At 33.4% G+C, this 20,395-nt stretch overlaps 2 protein-coding genes and 1 long non-coding RNA gene across 11 annotated transcripts in view; 2 read left to right on the forward strand and 1 right to left on the reverse strand.

Annotated features, from left to right (window-relative positions):
• Positions 1 to 16,583, forward strand: part of LOC128020262 (mitogen-activated protein kinase kinase kinase 13) — a 55,221-nt gene extending 38,638 nt beyond the window's left edge. For all 5 annotated transcript variants that reach the window (XM_052607077.1, XM_052607075.1, XM_052607074.1 and 2 more), the window contains 5 exons: positions 4,194 to 4,337; positions 7,668 to 8,325; positions 9,228 to 9,298; positions 10,493 to 10,763; positions 12,876 to 16,583. In XM_052607077.1, coding sequence (XP_052463037.1) covers positions 4,194 to 4,337; positions 7,668 to 8,325; positions 9,228 to 9,298; positions 10,493 to 10,763; positions 12,876 to 12,977 — 1,246 coding nt within the window. In that variant the 3' untranslated portion in view covers positions 12,978 to 16,583. The remainder of the gene's footprint in view (positions 1 to 4,193; positions 4,338 to 7,667; positions 8,326 to 9,227; positions 9,299 to 10,492; positions 10,764 to 12,875) is intronic.
• LOC128020266 (uncharacterized) lies at positions 5,393 to 7,386 on the reverse strand. 4 transcript variants are annotated; one of them, XR_008185318.1, is made up of 6 exons: positions 7,257 to 7,386; positions 6,761 to 6,822; positions 6,327 to 6,450; positions 6,079 to 6,264; positions 5,707 to 5,892; positions 5,393 to 5,644 (listed from the first exon to the last, which is right to left on the reverse strand). It is a non-coding gene; the product is annotated as an uncharacterized LOC128020266 (long non-coding RNA). The 4 variants fall into 4 exon arrangements; XR_008185320.1 differs by having other exon boundaries at positions 5,613 to 5,830; XR_008185317.1 differs by having other exon boundaries at positions 5,613 to 5,892.
• Positions 16,584 to 17,569: 986 nt separating the features above from the next.
• The window catches only part of pfkla (phosphofructokinase, liver a), a 45,930-nt gene continuing 43,104 nt past the window's right edge, over positions 17,570 to 20,395 (forward strand). Inside the window, exons 1-3 of one of the 2 annotated variants that reach the window (XM_052607078.1) lie at positions 17,570 to 17,808; positions 18,893 to 18,966; positions 19,093 to 19,170. In XM_052607078.1, coding sequence (XP_052463038.1) covers positions 17,724 to 17,808; positions 18,893 to 18,966; positions 19,093 to 19,170 — 237 coding nt within the window. In that variant the 5' untranslated portion in view covers positions 17,570 to 17,723. The remainder of the gene's footprint in view (positions 17,809 to 18,892; positions 18,967 to 19,092; positions 19,171 to 20,395) is intronic. The other variant, XM_052607079.1, reaches the window with a different exon arrangement.

The raw sequence follows: 20,395 nt of genomic DNA on the forward strand, positions 1-20,395 counted from the left end.
TTGCTATTCTGAGAAGAAAAGTCTGATTTGTAAGATATAAATTGCAACGGCAAGAAAACAATTTTAGACTTATAAGACAAAAAAAAAAAAATGTATTTTGTATGTATTTTTTTTATTTAGTGGCAGAATTTTTTTTTTTTATATATATATAAATGTGAATAAAATTAAACATTTAAAAACGCTTTGAAATATCTGTAAAATATGTTTTATTAAATAAATAAATAAAAAATTATTAGAATGTATATATTTGTATATATATATATATATATATATATATATTAGTGCTGGGCAACGATTAAATATTTTAATCACGATTAATCGCAGCATGCGCAAAATTCAATAATGAAATCAAAAGTAGTGTATTGTGTAATTTTATTCTTTCAAAGTTCTGCTGTATGAATAAAAGTGCAATACAATGTTGTTTGTCAAAACTTTAAACAAAATAAAGTGCTTTTTTACAGCAGTTAAAAGTTAGTAGCAGCTAACATTTCTTGTAAATCTTAACTTAAACATTAATGTAATCAAATTGAATATAACATTAACATATAAATAAAACATATTAAATAAAACATTAAAGTTTTGTTTAGTTTGTAAAAAAAAAAAAATTATGTCCAGAACCTCGATCATAACATTTTAACTGGCCCCTTCCGAGCAACAACATCAATCTCCTTTAAGAGACTAAGAATATCAGTCCAAAAAAAAAAATCTTTCAGTGATGCAGGTTGAGTGGACAAAATTAACTTCATTTATCCATTCTTCCAACTTTACATTTACTTACTCATCTGCACCTAGCCAGTTGCTAAGAAGGTTATTCACATTTTCAGATGATAAAGAGAGACATTTTGCTGAAACGTGCGCTAAACATTTTATTCATGTTGCACAGCAGTGGGACATTTCAAATAAAGTCAGCACACTTAGCACAGATAGTGCAAGAAATATTATCGCTGCTGCAAGACATCTGCCTTTTGAACACGTCCCCTGCGTCGCGCGCAGTCTCCAGCGTTCTGTCATAGTATCTCTGCACAACATCGCATTTGACAACGTCCTGGCCAAATGCAGAAAGGTTGTGGGCCATTTTAAGCACAGTGCAGCGAGTGCTGCAGAATTAGAACAAAAACAAATTGAACTTGGACAAAAGAAGGAGTCGCTTATACAAGACATTGCAACCAGATGGAATTCGACTCTGGACATGATTTTCTGTTTTGCGCGCTAGCTCATCCCAAGCAGCCAGTAGCCTACTGATAAACATCCCACCCCCCCCCCCCCCTGTGACCCATGGTCTCTGTTGTATTCGGTTGTTTTATTACAGTCTAGCTATGTGTATTGAAACGCAGTGAAACGCACCTCCTCGAGGGCTGTCCGACGTTAGCAGCGCGGGGCCTCGTCGAGGGCGCCTTGCTGGACTCCGGCGTCGGCGGTTCCCGGCCAGGCTAGCAGGCTGTGCGCAGGAGGTGAGGAGCTGATCGAACCCCGGCCAATCCCGGCCGAGGAGAACGGGTACCGGCAGGTTCTTTAAGATTCCCACTTCGATGGGCCAGGAACCAGGTGTCGCGGTGATGGTCACTCGCCGGGCCGGCACATGTCTGGTATCCCCGTGCACGCACGTTATCGCCAGCCGGGCTCTGGAGCCTGTTCGGGGCGGAAGGACAGTCAGTTGTATCAGGCTTACCCCGCTGCCCGAGTTGAGGAGGGCGATGAATGGCCGGCCATTGATGTGCACCTTGGCTCGCGGTGCCTTCGGCGGTGGGCCGTGAACTGAACAGCCTGCTAGCCACGTCCGTCCGGGGGAACGCGGCGGCTCGGTGGGCATCGGCTCGTCCTGGGGGCCGGGAACCGCAGGCCTGCTCACGGGTCGCTGGGTGCCCTCCGGCGAGCGTCGCTCCTGGACCACCCTTCGGGGAAAAGGCGGCGCTCGCTCCCCTATCTCCCGGTGTTGGGCGGCCTCCGCCAGCTCAATGGCCTCCACGAGCCCGTCGAGATCGGTGGGGTTCCTCATGACAGCCGCCTGCCTCAACGCGCGGGGAAGGGCGCGGAGGAGTCGGTCGATCACCACACGCTCAGCTACCTGGTGTGCGGAGGGACCCCCGGTCAACAGCCAATGTTGGGCCAACCGGGATAGTTCGGCCGCCTGGGCGCGAGCGGGCTGTCGAGCTCGATATTCCCAGTCATGGAACTGCTGCGCCGCACAGATTGGGGAAAGGCCTACTCGGCTCAGGATCTCCTTTTTCACCTCTCCATAGTTCCGGCTTCTCTCGGCCGTCATGGTGAAATACGCCCGCTGCGCTTCCCCGGTCAGCAGCGGCGCGAGGAGTCGGGCCCACTCGTCCTCTGGCCACGCCTCCCGGACTGCGGTGGCCTCAAACATCTGAATGTACATCTCCACGTCGTCATGCGCCGTCATTCGTGGCATCAGCTGGACGGCTTGGACACGGGGGTCAGGCAGCGGCGTGCGGTGGGTGGCGGCGCGGAGGGCGGCGAGCTCACGTTCGGCGTCTCCTTGACGTGAGGCCATGTGCTCCATTATCTGCTGCTGGCGGATGCTCACCTCGGTGAGGTGTTTTAGCAGTTCTTCCATGCCGGGGGAGGAGCGGCCGCCTGTGGAAACAGAGCAGATACGAATGAAAGGGGGAAAAAAAGAAAAACAACAAAAAAAAAACAAACGGGTGGCTTTAACGGTCTCCTCAGGGGTCGGTTGTCGGTGTCCACCTCACACTATTGCCCGCATTCTCCACCAGTGTGGCTGGGTGAGGAACTACACGACAACCGATGGACAGAGAAAGTCCCCGAAGGGTGGATTTATTAAATGAATTGTGCTCTGAGTGAAGGCGGTGCTCTCCGTGGTGCTCCAAGTACCTCGTGCTCGCTGTGTCCTGAGTGGTGGATCCCGTGCTGTGCTCTCCTTGGTGGGGCTGACGGTCACACGCTGCTCTCTGAAACAGAGGAGGTAAGGGTTAGCGTCTTTGTTGGGAGACATTCCTCACCACACTGCTTTCCTCCTCTGTTTAAGTAGGCGCCGCTTGACGAGCTGCAGGTGCGGCCGCTAAGCCCGTGACGAGCTAGTACCGGTGACTCCACTGTGTTGCCAGGGCGACGCTGACGAGCGCTTGGGACGCATGTCACAATATATATATACATATATATATTTTATTTTAGAATATATTTTTTTCAAACTAAAATAGAAAATTATTTAAAACAATTGTAAATAATTAAAAAGTCAAAAACAATAAAGTGATCAATTTAAAATGAAAATCAGATAATTAACAATTGAAATAATGAAAAATTATTAAATAAATAAAAATAATTATTTTAAAATAATAGTAAGAATACTTTTAAAATAAAAACACAAAATAAAATAAATAATTATTAAATATCATATTTGTTTACTTGCCTCTGCATGTGGACATTAGCCGACATTAAACTGTGAGTGTTATTTAATTATTTAAATATTTTAAATATTTTAAAAAATTAAAGAATTATAAGATAAAAGTTATATATATGATCACTGTAGTCTATTTAAAATTTTATGAAAGTAAAATACATAAAAAAATCTAGTTCAAATAATCGAAGCATGTTTTTCAATAAGAAATAATCATATTTAATCATTTTCATTTATATGCACAAATATAAGATATTTGACTAACACACTATGATTTAAATAAATGTGATAATTTGGAACTGATTCATTAAAAATAATCAGTTTGAACTGATTCATGAAAAGAATGCAATTTTTTTATGAATTTTAAGGTTTAAACATATCAGTTCAATCTTATTCTTACAGGTCATGAAACAAGGATCAAGATATCAAGGATATCAAATAAATATGATGATTCAGTTTGGGTTTTTAATCGTATTTTGAGTGAATTGCTTCTGGTAATCTATTTAAAAAATCACTGGTGATGTAATTTCCAGTTCGTTCATTCAGTGAATAATCTGTGTATACTGCAGAAACTGAGTTGTTATGGTAGTATTAAAATGCTTTGTCTGCATCTCTCTATCTCTCTCGCTTGTCCGTTCATTGGCATGAAATTACTCATGAAAGGCTGTAATGAGTCTGAACTCTCATTAAATCTAATCTGCTTAAAGCTCGCCCCGGCTCGTGCTGTTTCCCTGACCCACATTCAGTCAGATCTCACTGCTGTTGCTATCACAGATGTTGGTCGTGAGATCTGGACGTTTCCCATGTTTTATTGCAGGAGAGAGCAGGCCGTGGAGAAGAAGCATCCCGGCACGTACAAACGGCATCTGGTTCGGCCCATTGTGCGCCCCAATGCTGTTGAGAAGCTCATTAAGAAGAAGAGCGGCATGAACCATAAACCCGGGACACAACAGCCAAAGAGGTGAGCGATCCGTGAAGACATGGGCATATTTGCTGTTCGTGGTGTTCATATCATAATCTGTTTAATACTTTAAGCCAGCGATTCCCCAAACTGAGGTTTGCGTCCCCCCGGGGCTTCATGAGGGAACTGCAGGGGGTTTGTGAGAGTAATGAAAGGCTGTCAGTTAATTACAAATTTGTTAAATATATTAATTAAATCAAATTAATTTAAATAATAAATAAAATAAATAATAGCTTAATTGTTTTAAAAATAAGTAGTAGTTTTTTTTTTTTCAAAAATGTACAACTAGTAATTAATTGAAGTTATTAAAATTTATTATTTAATGATGTATTAAAAATAATACGTTTTGGTTATAAAAGTAGTTATTTAAAAAATAATTATTTTAAAATGAAAGGCAAATTATAAAAAAACTAATAAAAATAACTAAAGAACAATAAAAAATAATAAACATGAATAGAAATATTAAAATAATATAATGTATTAAAAAAGCAATAACAATAATAAACTAAATGTAATAATAATATAAAAAAAAATTATTTTGAAATGCAAAGGAAATAAAGTATAAATTAATAAAAATAATAATTATTGAAAACATAATAATAAATATAATCATTTTAAAATGGAAAATAAAAAAATGAGTTAATGCATGAATAATTGATATCAGTAATAAAGATAATATGAATATTTTGAAGGAAAATGTTATTAAAATCAATTATTTAATGATGTATTAAAAATAATACAGTTTGGTAATAAAAATAGTTATTAAAAATTAAAAATGTAAAAATGAAAAGCAAATTATAAAAATAAATAAATGAATATAAAACGATAAAAGTTAATAATCAAACATAAAAATATTTAAATAATATAATGTATTTAAAAATAACAAATGTCAATAATAAACTAAAAGTAATAATAGTATACAAATTAAATTAATATTAATAAATAAATATAAATTCAATTAAAAATAATAATTATTGATATAATAATAAATATAATCATTTTAAAATGGAAAATAAAAAAATTAGTTAAGTTATGCATGAATAATAGATATCAATAATAAAAATAATACAAAAACTTTGAAACTAAAACAATTGAAATAAAAATAAAAGCGAATGTGTTGATAAAGAAATATTAGCTTTAAATCTAAGGGGGATTTCAAGGACAAACCTGGTCAAAGGGGTTTGGGAATCCTTGAGGTTTTACCGAACAGCACTCTGCATGTTATGTTCTCCAAATATCGTTAACCTTTTTATTATTGTATTTAGCGAACAGCCCGCTGCATGTTATGTTCTCCAAATATCGTTAACCTTTTTATTATTGTATTTACCGAACAGCCCGCTGCATGTTATGTTCTCCAAATATCGTTAACCTTTTTATTATTGTATTTAGCGAACAGCCCGCTGCATGTTATGTTCTCCAAATATCGTTAACCTTTTTATTATTGTATTTAGCGAACAGCCCGCTGCATGTTATGTTCTCCAAATATCGTTAACCTTTTTATTATTGTATTTAGCGAACAGCCCGCTGCATGTTATGTTCTCCAAATATCGTTAACCTTTTTATTATTGTATTTAGCGAACAGCTCGCTGCATGTTATGTTCTCCAAATATCGTTAACCTTTTTATTATTGTTTTTACTGAACAGCATGCTGCATGTTATGTTCTCCAAATATCGTTAACCTTTTTATTATTGTATTTAGCGAACAGCCCGCTTCATGTTATGTTCTCCAAATATCGTTAACCTTTTTATTATTGTTTTTACCGAACAGCACGCTGCATGTTATGTTCTCCAAATATCGTTAACCTTTTTATTATTGTATTTAGCGAACAGCCCGCTGCATGTTATGTTCTCCAAATATCGTTAACCTTTTTATTATTGTATTTAGCGAACAGCCCGCTGCATGTTATGTTCTCCAAATATCGTTAACCTTTTTATTATTGTATTTACCGAACAGCACGCTGCATGTTATGTTCTCCAAATATCGTTAACCTTTTTATTATTGTATTTAGCGAACAGCCCGCTGCATGTTATGTTCTCCAAATATCGTTAACCTTTTTATTATTGTATTTAGCGAACAGCCCGCTGCATGTTATGTTCTCCAAATATCGTTAACCTTTTTATTATTGTATTTAGCGAACAGCACGCTGCATGTTATGTTCTCCAAATATCGTTAACCTTTTTATTATTGTATTTAGCGAACAGCCCGCTGCATGTTATGTTCTCCAAATATCGTTAACCTTTTTATTATTGTATTTACCGAACAGCCCGCTGCATGTTATGTTCTCCAAATATCGTTAACCTTTTTATTATTGTATTTACCGAACAGCACGCTGCATGTTATGTTCTCCAAATATCGTTAACCTTTTTATTATTGTATTTAGCGAACAGCACGCTGCATGTTATGTTCTCCAAATATCGTTAACCTTTTTATTATTGTATTTAGCGAACAGCCCGCTGCATGTTATGTTCTCCAAATATCGTTAACCTTTTTATTATTGTATTTAGCGAACAGCCCGCTGCATGTTATGTTCTCCAAATATCGTTAACCTTTTTATTATTGTATTTAGCGAACAGCACGCTGCATGTTATGTTCTCCAAATATCGTTAACCTTTTTATTATTGTATTTACCGAACAGCTCGCTGCATGTTATGTTCTCCAAATATCGTTAACCTTTTTATTATTGTATTTAGCGAACAGCACGCTGCATGTTATGTTTTCCAAATATCGTTAACCTTTTTATTATTGTATTTAGCGAACAGCACGCTGCATGTTATGTTCTCCAAATATCGTTAACCTTTATATTATTGTATTTACCGAACAGCTCGCTGCATGTTATGTTCTCCAAATATCGTTAACCTTTTTATTATTGTTTTTACCGAACAGCTCGCTGCATGTTATGTTTTCCAAATATCGTTAACCTTTTTATTATTGTTTTTACCGAACAGCACGCTGCATGTTATGTTCTCCAAATATCAATACCTTTTTATTATTGTATTTACCGAACAGCTCGCTGCATGTTATGTTTTCCAAATATCGTTAACCTTTTTATTATTGTTTTTACCGAACAGCCCGCTGCATGTTATATTCTCCGAATATCGTTAACCTTTTTATTATTGTATTTACCGAACAGCCCGCTGCATGTTATGTTCTCTAAATATCAATACCTTTTTATTATTGTATTTTTATTACGTTTTAAAAATGATGCAGTATTTTGATGCATCATATGTCGTCAATGGAAACACGGATGTTTAATTAGTAGTTAAAGTCAGCGATACGGTGTGGCTCATGCTGATCTTGAGGTCATTAACATTACACTCAATCTCCTGTAGACCGGATCTGCTGCGCTCCGATGGCATTCCCAGCACCGAGCCTCTTCCGGCTCCGTCCCCGTTATCAGGAAGCCCGAAAGTGTCCACCCCGCCTGGGAAAGCCCGGTACCGCAGTAAACCCCGCCACCGGAGGGCCAACAGCAAAGGCAGTCACAGTGAGTTCCCAGGGGCCCTCAAACCTGATTCAGGGCCGGCGGAGGAGCAGGAACCCCTGCAGGAGCAAAGCTACCACCACCACCATCACCCTCCGCCCGAGGGCCCGCTGTTACCGATGCAGAACCGTGACATCGCTGTAGCCACATGTGCCAACAACCTGCGTTACTTCGGGCCGGCCGCTGCGCTCCGCAGCCCACAGACCGACCACCTGCAGAGGACACTGTCCGGCTCCAGTCCCGACCTGATCTCCACGGCTGTAGACGCTGATTCACGCAGCCGCAGGTGCTCTATCCCTCCCTCCGTGGGTTCGGGTCCCGGGCTGCTGTGTCCCTGCTGCCAGGCTCATCCATTCCCCGGCTGCATACACTGTCAGGAGACGCCCGCCGCTCCCAGACACCCCCAGATCCCTCATTACTCACTGCTGAGCACCAGAGAAGAGACGCCGCCCGCCGATAAGACATCCTCCAGCGGCCTGCTGCACTCGCCCAGAGCCCTGAGAAACGTGAGGATGAGTTACACTCTTTAAATGCATTCACAGTAAAGACATTTATACATTTGAACTTCATCTGTGAATCCTAAAATGTGTCACAGTATAACAACATTGATAATAATCAGAAAAGTTTTTCGAACAGCATCAGCAAATGATTTCTGAAGATCATGTGACACTGGAGACAGGAGGAATGATGCTGGGAATACAGCTGTGCATCACAGAAATTAATTACAGTTTTATAGATATTCACATAGAAAACAGCTGTTTTAAATTGTAATAATATTTCACATTTTTTACTAAAAATATTTGCATGCTTTGTGAGCAAAAAAAATACCTAAAAATGTAAACATAAATTAAAGTGATTCAAATAAATACTTTGTTAATATATTAAAAACAACAAGTATAAAAATAAGCAATTTTTAAAAAATACATTATAATAGTAATAAAAATATTTTAAAATGAAAACCAAGTAATTAAAACAATAACAACTCTCTCTCTCTCTCTCTCTCTCTCTCTCTTTCTCTCTCTCTCTATATATATATATATATATTTGGTTGTGTATGTATTTTGAACTATAATTATTATTTGTAATTCATTGATCAAATCATTCTAATATGATGATTTGCTGCTCAAGAGAAAAGAGATTTCTGATTATTTTCAATGTTGAAAACTTTGAAAACGGCATTTATTTGAATTAGAAATATTTTGTAACATTATAAATGCCGCACTTTTACCGCCACTTTTGAACAATGTAATGCATTAGTTAGTAGTTTAGTTTGTATTATGTTAGTTTAGTGTTTTCTTCAATATAGTATAATATGATGTGTGTGTGTGTGTGTGTGTGTGTGTGTGTGTGTGTGTGTGTGTGTGTGTGTGTGTGTGTGTGTGTGTGTGTGTGTGTGTGTGTGTTTCAGGGGCGAGACGAGTCTTCTGAGGAAGAGGAAGGAGAGGTTGACAGTGAAGTTGAGTTTCCACGCAGAGCGCGGTGAGTCTCTTATTGCGTTTAATCTTTGATTTACTATCATGATTCTCCAGAAGAGAATCTTTAATGATGCAGAAATTCAGCTTTGTATATATCAACATAGAAAATAGTTATTTAAATTGTATAAATAATATTTCAAACAAATTAATGCAAATAAAGGCAGCCTTGTTGAGGAGAAAATAACTTTTTTTTCATAGAAATAAATAATTTAAAAAAATGTAAATTTATTTTAAAAATTTAATTATATTATATGAATATATAAATATATATATATAATAAAAAAATTAATAAAATGAAAAACAAATAATTAATTAAAACAAAAATAATAGAAATTGAAATAATAAAATAAGTTTTGATAAGTAAGTTAAATTAAATGTAAAATTAAAAACAATTAATAATTATAAAAAACAAAAATGTAAATTTATTTAAACATTTTTAATATAAAAAATATTTTAAAATAAAAAGCTATTTTATTAAAATAGATAGATAATTTATTAAGAATAAAATCAGTATTAAACAGTTATTAAAAATGATACAATATTTTTTAATGAAAAACAAATAATTAAAACATAAATAATATAAATTGAAATAATAAAATAAGTTTTGTTAAGTAAATAAAATTAAATGTAAAAACAATAACAAATCAATGTCAATTAATAATTCTAAATAAATAATAACAAATAAAATGTAAATGAATAAAAAAACATACAAATATTATTTACAAATGAAAGCTAATAATTAAAGATTAATACATTTTATTAAAAACAAATAGATAATTTATTTAAAATAAAATCAATATTAAACAGTTATTAAAAATAATAAAATAATTTTTAAATGAAAAACAAATAATTAATTAAAACTAAATGTATAGAAATTGAATAGAAGTTTTGAAATAAAATTAAATGTAAAATTAAAAACAATATTAAATCAATGTCAATTAATAATTATAAATAATAAATATCCAAAAATAAAATGTAGGGAAACATTTTTTTTTAGACTTGCATGTCATCTGAACATTAAAAGCTTAACCATTTAAAAACCAAGCAAACCTTTAAGTATTATTGTATGTTTTTTTTTAACTCTGTAGTAATCTTCTAGTAATCATGTAACCTTTAAACCTGTATTTTTCTGTAGCTATTAGCCAAAAACAACACAATGCTAAGAATCTAACTCTTTTTCCTCCTGCTCTGTTTCCAGGCCTCATCAATGCATCAGCAGCTTCAAGTCGTACTCCACCTTCAGCTCGGAGAACCTGTCGGTGTCTGACGGCGAGGAGGGAAACACCAGCGATCACTCGCTCAGCGCCGGTCAGGAGGAGCATCTGGACGAGCTCCTGTCCCACACGCCTGAGATCCCCATCGACATCTCCACGCAGTCCGACGGTCTGTCTGATAAAGAGTGCGCCGTCCGCCGGGTCAAGACACAGATCTCTCTGGGCAAGCTGTGTGCTGATGAGCACAGCTACGAGGTAAACACTGTGCACTGCTCTCCTCTTTCACGCTAAGAGCTTCCTTCAAACACTTCATTTTAATCTGGAACTGCATGGGATTCATGAGGTTGCAAAAAGCTAATCGTTTGAAATAAATGCTAAATTAAAAAAATAAAGACTGTCAAAACAATGGCTAATTTTGTTTTTTTTATAAAACAATTATTTTTGCATAAATGCATGATTTAAAATAAACACTTAAAATAAAATGAATTAATAAAAAATATATGGAATAATTTTAAATAAAAGAAATCATTTTAAAATAAACTAAATAACTAAAATATTATGTATTTTATATATATGTTATATAATTTAATTTATATTAATAAATTAAAATGTAAATAAATGCATGGTAATACTGTGCACTGCTTTCCTCTTTCATGCTAAGAGCTTCTTTCGAACACAATAAATAAATCTGGAAATAAATGCATAAAAAAAAAAAGACAATCAAAACAATGGCTTAAATAACATAAATAATTTTAAAATGAAACACTTATTTTTACATAAATGCATAATTTAAAATAAACACTTTAAATAAATTAATTAAATACAAAATATATTGAATATTTAAAATAATTTAAGAAATCATTTTAAAATAAACTAAATAACTTAAATATTATGTATTTTATATATATTTTATATAATTTAATTTATATTAATAAATAAAAAATGTAAATAGACGCATGATTTTAAAGTAAAATCAATCAGAATCATAGAATTAAAAATGTTTAATGTTTTGAATAAATAAAATAAACAAAACAATTACTTAATTACTTAAGCAATTACAAGTACATTAACTATTACCAGAAATAATTTTAAATAAAATAGAAACAAAATAAAACTAGACTATGCATTTAAATAAATTTAAATAAATACATAATTTGTTTTTAAATAAAAACAAAGTAATACAATTGAAAGTCTTCAATTAAATTTTAGACAAATTAAAATCAAATAATTGTACAATAAAATCAAAATTAAATACTTCCTAAAAATGTTTATATATATATATATATATATATATATATATATATATATATATATACAATTAAAACAAATACATATTTTAAAAAAACAATCAATTTAAATTGATTTACAAAAATATTCAATATTTAAAATTAAATTAAATCGATCATTTTAAATTGAGAAACAAATTTACAAGACATGACATGTCAATGACAAGACATGTTGTCTTTTTTATGTGAAATAAAAATAAAAAATCCATAATATAAAGATAAAAGCTGTCAGAATAAAACAATTACTAAAAACATTACATATTTTAATTAAAAAATAATTCTATTATAAAAACTGAAAACATATATTCATCTAGAATAAATAAAAATAAAATAAGTAATTCTAAAATAAAAACTTTGTTAAATTTAAAATTAAAAACAATATTAAATCAATATCAATTTATAATTACAAATAAATTAAAAATAAAATGTAAATTTATTTTAAAAGTTTAATAAAAATACATAAAAATATTATTTACAAATAAAAAGTTAATAATTAAACATGATTTAATTTTTATAAAATATATAGATGATTTATTCAAAATAAAATCAATATAAACAGTTACTAAAAATAATAAAATCATTTTTCAATCAAATTAAATTGATTAACAAAAATATTCCATATTTAAAATTAAATACAATCGATCATTTTAAAATGAGAAAACAAAATATGTTGTCTTTTTTATTTGAAATAAAAATAAAAAATACATAACATTAAGATAAAAGCTCTCAGAATTACTAAAAAAATCTTTTTAATATAAACACTCAAAAAACATATATTTATCTTAAAAAAATAATAAAAGTAAAAACTAGCTTTATTTGTTCCCCTACGTGTCCTGTGGCCTTCAGAGAGCGGTGAATGTGCGAATGTGTCGTTAAATTACTGAAAGATTCTTATAATTAAATCTCAAGGGCTACTTCAAACAAATAAATTTAGAATCCAAATGAACCGAATCTTTCAGTGATTCTTTTCAGAACTGAATCAAACAGACACATAACTCATTGCCAATCCGATCACATCTCCAGAGGATAATTAGATTAAACATTAACTTCCTGTTTGTCTGTTCATCTCTCTCTTTCTCAGAATCCGCTGCATTTCCGAGATTCCGACTGCGACACGTCGGATGCAGAATGTTCCGACGCAACCATCAGGAACAAACAGCCCTGCGCTCCTTCATCCTGGTGAGGGGCAGGCTTCGGAGGAAACACGGCAATAATGACCCGACCTATCCCATAATCCACCTCTCTCTCTGAGCATCTCAGGCAGATTCCTCCGAAGTGATAATGTAGCGAGAGTAACATGCTTAACTTATACTTTATTACAAGCCGGAGGAAACGAAATCAGGAACTCAGACTTCCTCGGAGTATTAGTGCTGAAGTGTTGAAAGCGACTCGCTTCCAGTTAGACTAGTTAAAAGGTGTTTGTGTGTGTGTGTGTGTGTGTGTGTGTGTGTGTGTCTAGGTACGTCAGCGAAAGTGTTAAGTGTGTTTGCCCTTCATAATAACTAAGTTTGAGCACCAGCAGGAACGATTTCTGACTTCCTAGATGTGTGGAAGTATCCCATCATGCCTGCTTGCTCAGCATTTGATCAGCCAATCAGATCGCTGCTGCGGACAAACAGGAAGTCAAAGAACAATTGCTGTATAAAAACGATCAAATCCGTGTTTGAGCTGAAGCCAAGCAGCTTTAATCTCATCTCAGGACTGTGTTTGAGGAGAGCGGTGGAAGTATATTATCAACTTCAGCTACAGATGGCTAACGTTTGGAATAATTCATGTTTTTTACGAAAGAAGTCTCTTTTGGTCATCAAGGCTGCGTTTGTAAAATACAATAAAATCTGATAAAATGTCAAATATTATTAAGGTTTAAAATATGTGATGTCTAAATGAATATATGTTAAACTGTAATTTATCTCTGTGATACATCGCTGTATTTTCAGCATCATTCCTCCAGTCTTTAGTGTCACATGATCTTCAGAAATCATTCTGATTTAGTCTTTTCCTGCTTAATTATTATTAGTGCTCACTTATTAATAGTAGTTGTTGTTGTTATTATCAATTTTGAAAACAGTTTTGTGGAAACAAACTTTTTTCAGGATTCTTTAATGAATAGAAGGTTTAAAAGAACAGCATTTATTTGAGCTTTTGTAAAATTATAAATGTCTTAACTCTCGCTTTTGATTAATCGAATGCTTTCTTGCTAAATAAAAGTATTGTTTTTTGGGGTTTCTTTGCATCTCCACTAAAATATGAAGCAGCACAGCTGTTTTCAACATTGATGATAATAATAAATGTTTATTAAGCAGTAAATCATCATATTAGAATGATTTCTGAAGATTATGTGACACTGAAGACTGGAGGAATGATGCTGAAAATTCAGCGATGTATCGCAGAAATAAATTACATTTTAATAGAGATTCACGTAGAAAAGAGTTGTTTTTAATTGTAATAATATTTTAAAAAATTTAGCAAATAAAATAGGATATGTGAGCATCAGAGACTTCTTTCAAAAACATTTAAATGATATTTTTCCACTCTTTTGCACAGTAGTGGTGATGTTCTGGAGATGCAGTGTCCCTTAAGAGTTAAAGCAACGTTTAAAAAAAAAAACTTCATTATTTTTTTTTCGTGCAAAAAAAGCATCTTAAAAGTATAAAGTTACATCTGTGTTCCGTTCAAGAAAGTCCAGACGGGTTTGGGACAACACGGGGGTGAAGAAATAATGACAGAATTGCGTTTTCTTTTGGTTAAACGATCCCTTGGAAGCGTCTTTTAGCGTTAATAGCATGCCGTTGACGGAGACAGACCTTTAAACGAGCTCGTTTGTTTAAGGACAATAAACAATCAGCAATAACGTCGCTTTTGTGCTCAGGCTTTCGAGAATCATTCGCTCAGGATGACTGTCTAGCCGGCTGGACAGATGCCAGCTTTGTAAAAGACCTCTATTTTTGCAGATTTGAGTTCATTATTTTTACACATCGACTAAAAACGAAAAGGAAATAGTCCCATGCTTTTTTGCTGGTTTATGCTCAGGTTCAATGCTTTATAGAGTCTCTACTAGGGATAAAAACGAAAAATAAAAAGTGTTCGTCTTGTTTCAGTCGGTCAAACCGGATTCGTCCGTGTGTAAATTGTTTTTATTCATCATTTCCTTACGAAAGGGACACTGCAGCTTCCAGCATATCTATATTTAATTAGTGCATTCATATTCAACCTGTGTTTAGATATAGATGTTATAGCACTAGTTAAAATAACTTCGGTAAATGCAGCCGGATGTGTTTCTGGCATGTGAAATAAACTGTGAATATTATTATTTTCTGAAATGTTACTAAAAGAAGCCTCGCGAGATGTAATTGCACATTAAAATTACAGTATCAGTGCGTTTCGAGCAAGCGAACAAAGCAAAGGCCACTGGAAACGAATGCATTTTTTGCCTTTTTTTAACCATCTGACTTCAATCTGAAACTTGTTTTTAACAGCTCAATCAGTTTCGACCACAAAACATGAAAGATTGCAGAAGCAAAACGGGTTTTCATGTTGACTTCGTGTCTTTGAAGGAGGAAATCAGCCATTATTACTTGCATTACTTCAGTCGTTTCTGTTCACTACGATGGTAACGTGATAAAAACGCAAGATTTGTTGAACGAAGGCGAACAGAAAACACGCACCAACCTCATTCTCTCTCCGTTTACATGATCCACTAAAGATGGTTTTTAGTGAGTGTTGATGAAATATGATGATGTATGAAGTCTTTCCGGCCATAGCGCCACCACAAATCCTGTAAATCATGAGTTTAATTTAATTTAATGTAAAAAATGTCTTTCTTTTTTGTAGCTGGTCTACACAAACATTTATTTATTTTGAAGCACGAGTTAAATTGATGGGTTTTTTTTTTTCATCTCATAATAGTCTCATGCATGTTATAACTGTCTTCTGAAGTATTACAGATGGTGTCTTAAAAGGAATCCAGTAATTATCTCAGAATTGTTTTATTTATTTTTTATTATAGAAGCCCATTTCTGCCATGGAATAAAATAATTGTGATAATTGCGACTTGTATCACAATTCAGACTTTTTGTCTCGATTCTAAAATAAAAACAACCACAACTGTACGACGTAAAAAAGAAAAACTCAAAATAGTCAGATATAAACTAAGATTTGCGAGAAAAAAAGAGAATTCTATTGCTTTTTTTTTTAGAATCGAGACTTTCTAAAAAAAAATTCTTGATTCTAAAAGAATTGCAACAGAATTCTCTTTTTGTCTTGCAAATCTTAGTTTATATCTGACTATTTGTTGCATTACTCCACATGAAATAAAAGAGTTTATATCACAACTATTTCTTTTTTTCAAAATTTTTTGTTTGCATACAGTATAGCAATTCTGACTCTTTTTTACTCAATTCTTAGTTTATATATTGCAATTCTAACAATATATCTCAATTCTGAGTTCACATGTCAATAATACGTCTGAATTTTTCACGTGGCAGAAACAAGCTTCCTCATTTTCTTTTTCTGTGGAAAACAAAGGGTTTTTAATTGCTTTGTCAGCTTCTACATACACAGGTATTTAAAAATGAACTATTTTTGTGCAGAGTATCTTAAGCTCTGGGCTCATTCTCCTCCTCTAGTTTGTTTCTTATTCATGTCTTTGCCCTTTTCCTTCCTTATCTTGAATGTTGTAATGATCCTGATGGTTTCCTGTGAGCCTGTGTATGTACAGTGCGACACGAGTGACGTTTAAAATCAAGACAGAGCAACTGCATGGAAATAAACACTGATGCACTGTACCAAACTCTCTCGCCTCTCCTCGTTCTGTTCATATGCTCAGTTTAACTCAAGAGCTTTGTTGTGCATTTCAAAAGTGCAGTATATCCTTTATAGCCATAAATACATTCATTTATGCATGAAGTACGAAGCTGAAAAGAGTTGAAGTGCCAGATAGCTAATCTGAAATAGAAATGCATGTTCAAAGTTCACAAGTTTTATTGCATTTGCACTTTATACCGAGGATGAGGTCTTCAGAGTATTGCAGCCAATGAGAAAAATATATATATACTGTATATACATAAAGGTTGCATTTTCCTTATTTAGTTAATTGCATGAAATATTACCGATGCAACTTAGCTTTTTTTATATTGCAGTTGACTTAAAAGTATTTTAAGGTGTCTTTGGCAGGTGTAAAACAACCACTTAACAATATCCCGTAATTTTTTTATCATAATAATAATAATAATAAACACTTTACAATACATTTATTACAATATTTACTAATCTGACCCTGCGTGACTTCAGCTGTAGAAGTATTGTTCATTTTAAGTAAAACGAACGTTTACTACTGAACACCTTACACCTTATTGTAAAGTGATATTAGATTTTATATATATATATATACATATATATATATATATATATATATATATATATATATATATATATGATCAATGCAATAAGAATGTAGAAAAAAAAAGAAAAGCATATTTTTATTGGTGTATCTGAGTCGCCTGTGCGTGCATGTGAATGTGTTAACGTGCACGTACTGGTTGTTTTGATGTGATATGTGTTGTGTACGTATTATTTTATTACATAGCTACAGTTTAAACAAAAACTATCATGTGGGTCTGAAAGGGTTAATGCATGAACATTTAAAGGACCACAAGTCTATGCATGATTTAGGACACATATTTAGGACTATAGGACACTTTTTTTTTTTTTTTTTTGAGTGGGTTGTGGCTTCAACAGCAGTGTCAGGAAGCTGCAGTAGCTACAGTGAAGTACAGTAAAGTGGGCGGTGACGTCTGCGCGCTCACGAGGAGTCCTTGCGTCTGTGTGCGGAAGGGCAATCGACGCAACAGACGCAGTGTAAGCGATCATCTCCGGACTGAGAGTCAACAGCAGCACGGTAACCCCATACTGATATTCGTCGCAAGACAGCATGAGTTCTGCGGGGCTGGAGAAGCTGCGGATGACGGGCGCGGGAAGAGCGATCGCCGCGCTCACGAGCGGAGGAGACGCGCAAGGTGACGTGCAGCTCATACTGGGCCTCTGATTCTGATGCATGCGCACTTATTAAAGACCTGTTTGTGTCGATGTATGCGCACTTATAAAGACCTGTTCATGTTGATCATGTAGGCAGCTATGTTTGGTCATGCGATGGCAACGAAAGGTAAAAGCAGGTTTATATGATGAATAATAAACATGAACCGATATGATAGAAACAACCTTCACTGCCTCCTGCTCAGCTGTAGACCTTCTTCCAGATGCTCTGTTAAAATGAGTATTACTTCATCATGTTTTGAATCACTGATTTTTGTCTGAAATTTAGTCAATTGCTAGAAAAGTAACTGTATAATATATAATAGCATGTGCTGATCATATTTCAAAATAAGAAATTCTATTAATTGTAATGGTCTTAGTAGTATTATAATTAATAATTATTTGCAATTGGCACTATTTCCATTAAAAAAATAACATTAACTGAACTAAAAGTTTGTTTTTATTTGACTAAAAATACTGGAAAAAAAAACAGTAAAATGTTATTATCATTTAAAATACTGGTTTTCAAATGTTTATATACTTTAAACTGTAATTTATTTCTGTGATTCACAGCTGTATTTTCAGCCTCATTTCACCAGTCTTCAGTGTCACATGATCTCCAGAAATCATGAAAATATGCTGATTTATTATTATTGTTCGAAACAGTTGAGATGCTTCATTTCTTTTCTTTTTTTCTTTTTTTTATGTTTGAGAACTGTGATACTTTTTTCAGGATTCTTTAATGAATAAAGTTAAAAAGAACTGAATTTATAAAAATAAAAAAAAAACTAACAAAAATGTAATTGTGTGTATATATATATATATATATATATATATATATATTTATTTATATTTATATATTATTTATTTATTTTATTTATTTATTTTTTAAAATGATTTTGGACTTTTTTATTGATTTATTTTTAAATATGCAATTTTTGTATGGCATCTGATTATCAATTTGCACCATATCAAAAGCCATAGACTAATCATGCAGCATTCATTAATATGAAGTAATGTGTGAAGTGATCTGACATCTGAAGTGTGTGAAATGCGATCTCTGTGCAGGTATGAACGCAGCGATCCGTGCTGTGACCCGGATGGGCATCTATGTGGGAGCCAAGGTGTATCTGGTCCATGAGGTGCTCTCTTCAATCATGTTTGACACTGATCTTTCCTAATGCATGGATGATACGGATGTGGCTTAGCATTAAACACGTTAACCTGATAGATATGAGTATTAATGTGTGTATTTGATTTGATTTCAGGGTTATCAGGGGCTGGTAGATGGAGGAGACAACATTAAACTGGCCAACTGGCAGAGCGTCTCCAATATAATTCAGCTGGTAAGAGCATCATCATCAGAAGACTAGTTTAGATCGAGTCAGTGCTAGTTAACAACACTTGAATGTGTTTGTGTCTGAGAGCACTACATTTAAATATCTATTATGAGCTCTTCCTTCATGGACACATGGGCAGCATTTCTCATTTTCATTTAGTTTGACAATACTAATATATATATATATATGTATATTGTTTTTATATTGTACATTCATTTTTAGTTTAGTTTTAGTTCTTTAAGTGTTCTACATCTCAATGATAAAAGCAGAAAAAATCTTAAAATATTAATAAAAACGACAATATTTTTGCTGCAGTGCAGTGTTAACTAAAAGAAAAATGAAAACTGTTAAAATCTCTTTCATTACTTGAAATAAAATAAACCTTAACCGAAATAAAATAAATATAGAAAATAAATTATATATTTTCTTATATTTATATATAGTTTTTATTAATTTTTATTTCAGTTTTAGTTGTTGAAGTGTTCTTCATGTCAATGTGATTATATATATTAATATGATTATATATTATATATATATTATATATTATATATATTAATATGATTATATATTATATGATTAATGTGTTTAGAATGTGTATAAAATATTTATATAAAATAAAATAATTATCAGGCCTATCATTTTATATATATATATATATATATATATATGTGTGTGTGTGTGTGTGTGTGTGTGTGTGTGTGTGTGTGTGTGTGTGTGTGTGTAACAATATATATATTGTTTTTATTAATTTTTATTTCAGTTTTAGTTCTGTGTTCTTCATGTCAATGATAAAAACAGACCAAAATTACTAAAACTTAAAAAATAAATAAATAAATAAATAAATTCTAATAAAAACTACAATATTATTGCTGCAGTGCAGGGTTAGTTTAATATTATTATAACACTATTATAGTATTTTTTTTATTTATTTCAAATTAGGTTTTATTTATGCATTCTCAGTTTTTATACAAAGTGATTCATTTCTTCTTATTTCAGGTTTAGATGTTTTAGTAACAAACTCAAATCCTGGCAACATTTTCAATATATATTCTGTTATTTTTCTGCAGTGTTTAACATACAATCTGGTTTGAAAGTGTTCATGGAGATAATTGATTCACCATTTTGCTGTTATTGTTTCAGTGAAATGGTGAAATCTCATTTGCAATCACATTTGTTAATGCACTGAGTCACGTTTGGTGTCGAAACAGCACTGACCCTGATGTGTGCCGGA

This window comes from Carassius gibelio, chromosome A9 (genome assembly GCF_023724105.1).
Source record: "Carassius gibelio isolate Cgi1373 ecotype wild population from Czech Republic chromosome A9, carGib1.2-hapl.c, whole genome shotgun sequence".
Classification (NCBI taxonomy): domain Eukaryota; kingdom Metazoa; phylum Chordata; class Actinopteri; order Cypriniformes; family Cyprinidae; genus Carassius; species Carassius gibelio.